The sequence below is a fragment of the Sinocyclocheilus anshuiensis genome, unplaced genomic scaffold (assembly GCF_001515605.1).
Source record: "Sinocyclocheilus anshuiensis isolate Anshui unplaced genomic scaffold, SAMN03320099.WGS_v1.1 scaffold25, whole genome shotgun sequence".
Classification (NCBI taxonomy): domain Eukaryota; kingdom Metazoa; phylum Chordata; class Actinopteri; order Cypriniformes; family Cyprinidae; genus Sinocyclocheilus; species Sinocyclocheilus anshuiensis.
This window is the reverse complement of record NW_015536477.1, coordinates 548065-551419: the sequence shown is the minus strand read 5'-3', so window position 1 is coordinate 551419 and position 3355 is coordinate 548065. Positions and strand designations below refer to the sequence as shown.

The 3355-nt window shown below is 34.5% G+C and overlaps 1 protein-coding gene across 1 annotated transcript in view; it reads right to left on the bottom strand.

The window, feature by feature from the left end:
- The window catches only part of LOC107661744 (transcription factor COE1-like), a 140592-nt gene that overhangs the window by 44350 nt on the left and 92887 nt on the right, over positions 1 to 3355 (bottom strand). The window contains exon 7 of the mRNA XM_016451545.1: positions 1541 to 1622. Coding sequence (XP_016307031.1) covers positions 1541 to 1622 — 82 coding nt within the window. The remainder of the gene's footprint in view (positions 1 to 1540; positions 1623 to 3355) is intronic.

Genomic DNA, 3355 nt, shown 5'->3' with positions numbered 1-3355 from the left:
GTAAACAAGTTGCTATAAAGAATGCATAATTAGCCTATATAACCATTGGTATTTCATTAAAAAGAAGACCATGTTCTTGTTCTTTATGAGAAGTGGTTTTATTTAATTTTAACATAAAGGCATGTTGTGTGTCACAGCAGTTAAATCAGTGTATATCATCATAAAACCTTAATATCAAACCTATATAATGAGTTCGGAAATTTTAGAGAATTTCTTAATAAATGCATTGTACTATAACTAAACCCATTAGATTTTAGCCGACTAAATTTACTGCAGATTTAGTCGACTAAAATCTTTTGATATTTAGTCGACTAAAACTAGACTAAAGCTAAAATCAATTCAGGTGACTAAAATATGACTAAAACTAAATGGCATTTTAGTCAAAAGACTATGACTAAAACTAAATCAAAATTTGCTGTCAAAATTAACACTGGTAGCTAAGCATATAGTTTCACTTTATTCTCTCTCCCTACCTAATCTCCGTCTCTTTTTTTTTTCTACTTCTCACGGTCCTTGATGCTTAGAGGTGTGAGTCCCTTTAATATCTCAATTGTTGCTCGTAGATTGCAATGACATGGGCATTTTCAAATGGCGATTCTCCTGCTTCTCAGATTTTTCTCCTGAGAAGAGTACCCTAGTAATCACATGCTTTTCCTCTAAAGTTTCAAAAGCGATATGAACTAAAAAAAAAAAAAAAAGGGCAAATATCTTACTATGAGCTCAAATATTTCTCATTTCCAAGGTCACATATGACCAATCTATTTGAGCTATGCAAAATACATCACATTTACATTTCTGTTCTCTTACTGTATCTCAACATGTGTCTTGTTTGTTGTTCTCCTATAAGGAATTTTAGAAGAAACATCTGAGACTGCTAGCAGCCACCGCACTATGACATCACATTGTGTCTGTGTGTGATGGAAAGTCTCTCTCCTGCATTCTTGCACGCTCGCTGTGTAAAATATGACTGTATAATTACACAATCACTGTGAGTTCACTCGTAGAGCGCTGCAAATGATTCGTTTATAGACAGAACTATACAGACAGCTGCTGAGATAATATCTTACTTCAACACTGAATACTGATCCAAAACAGGCTGGTATTTTGGAAACTGAACTTTGAGTCCACTTTAGACAGTTTGCTAACTAGAAGTAACTTGGCAACGACATGTAAACTAACAGTCATTAAAGCATTAGTAGACTGCGTGAATGACATTGTTGTGCAGTTGCGCAATTATGCAGTGTGTTTACAGGCTTGGAGCCAGATTTTTAATACCATCAAATGCTGAAGACAGTAAAACTACATGCAGGGAAAGGAATATTTCACACATGAAAAAAAAAAAGAATAAATAAATAAAAATAAATGAGAGCACAGTTACTCCAAATATTTTACACTGGTATACAAAAACATCCAGAACCAGACCGGATCAGCAAAAGCAGACTAAGAGAGTTGGAAACACTGAGTCAGAAGGATGGATGTTTGGAAAGTGAGCAGAAGTAATGAGCTAATGAATGAAAAGGTTAAAAGACAAATGGTTTACCTGAAAGCGCCGCATGTCCCGTGGATTTCCTGCATTCTTCAGGCAGTTCTGATTGCATTTCAGGAAAAACTTGAGAAAAAATCTGCAAAAGAAGATAAATTGTTGGTTAGCGGTGGACTGAAGGAATCCTTTGAATGTTCTGAAACGTTAAAACAGGATAGATAAACATTTAAACACTGTAAATGGGCCAGCTGACCAGTTCACCAAAACTCTGACAGTGAAATTCAACAGATCCAATTAGAACCACCAAATGGCGATTCTGATGCCACAGGAGAACCTTTGTAAGTTCCACAAAGATCTTTTGATTCTAGTTCTTAAAGGGATAGTTCACCCAAAAATGAAAATGTGATGTTTATCTGCTTACCCCCAGGGCATTCAAGATGTAGGTGACTTTGTTTCTTCAGTAGAACACAAACAAAGATTTTTAACACAAACCGTTGCAGTCTGTCAGTCTTATAATGGAAGCGAATGGGAATCACGGCTTGGAGAGTAAAAAAAAACATACACTAACAAAACCAAATTAAATATCCGAACTGTTCGAACTTTCCTGAGCGGCGGCGCATCCTCCTGAGCGCGTTCTCAACAGCAGGCGCATGAGGCGTCTTCTTCTTCTTCTTGCTTTACGGTGGATCGCAGACTTACAATGTTTGTGTTCTACTGAAGAAATAAAGTCACCTACATCTTGGATGCCCTAGGGGTAAGCAGATAAACATCACATTTTAATTTGTGGGTGAAATATCCCTTAAAGAAAACATCTATGTACTGGTACCTTAAAGATCCCTTTAAATAGTTTGATGAGCGCAAATTTCTTATATGTTGACATATTTCTTGTTGAAACAGCAACTAGAGGTGTGACATATAAAAGTCCTTGTCCTTTTTGTTAGTGAATAGCACACTTAAACTGTATATTGAGAACTCCTAGAAGTACGTATCAATGACTTATACATCTTTCATGATGAGAATGTTTTTAATTTCTGAAATAAAATCCATTCATCCTTTTAGCAGGATATAAGTAGTTTGTCGTAATATTTTATTAGGAAAAAATATGTCATCAAAACATCATCAAAAATCATGTAGTGGCAACAAAACAAAACACCTGAAAACTGTATCTTACAGAAGCCCCCTGCAGACCTTTATCGTGTGTCAAAGTCAAAAATGTCTCTTAAAATATCAGATAATTTGACCTTTTAATGACAAGGCAATGTTAGTCCAGGTTGTAAAATGTTAAAAAAAATCGACATATTTATAAATTAGTATATAAATTAGTAATTCATGATATATGTGAATAAATAAATATAATAAAAATCTCTTTATCTTAAGAAATATACTTATAAGTAGGCCTGTCGCAATAATCAATATATCGACTTATATGCGCAATATATGTACATGACCTCAATAATTTTTGGTGACGCAATATATCGCACATTATATTTACTTAAAAATTAATGTCACCATGTTTTGTACATTCCACTTGCGCCTGTGTCTTTTGCAGCTTCTCGTACATAAGTGGTGTAGTCATGAGGTGCTAGTTCAAATTTAAAAAATGCTTCTACAAACAAAGTTTCATCTGCAGATATGGTCTTGTTTAGGGATCTGTGTCTTTGTGCATACGGACATCTGACTGCTAAGTAGTGATTGTGTTTTTCAGCAATAGTGTGCACCCTTAATTTACAGAGAAAAGAAGGTCAGGGAAAAATCTGTAGATGGAAAAATCTCCATACAAGTTCTTTCTGCATTTTTCATTTTTTTCTACTTGTTACTTTGCACCTTTTTTTTTTTTTTTTTAGAAAATGTTTATTTACTATTTTTTCTGGT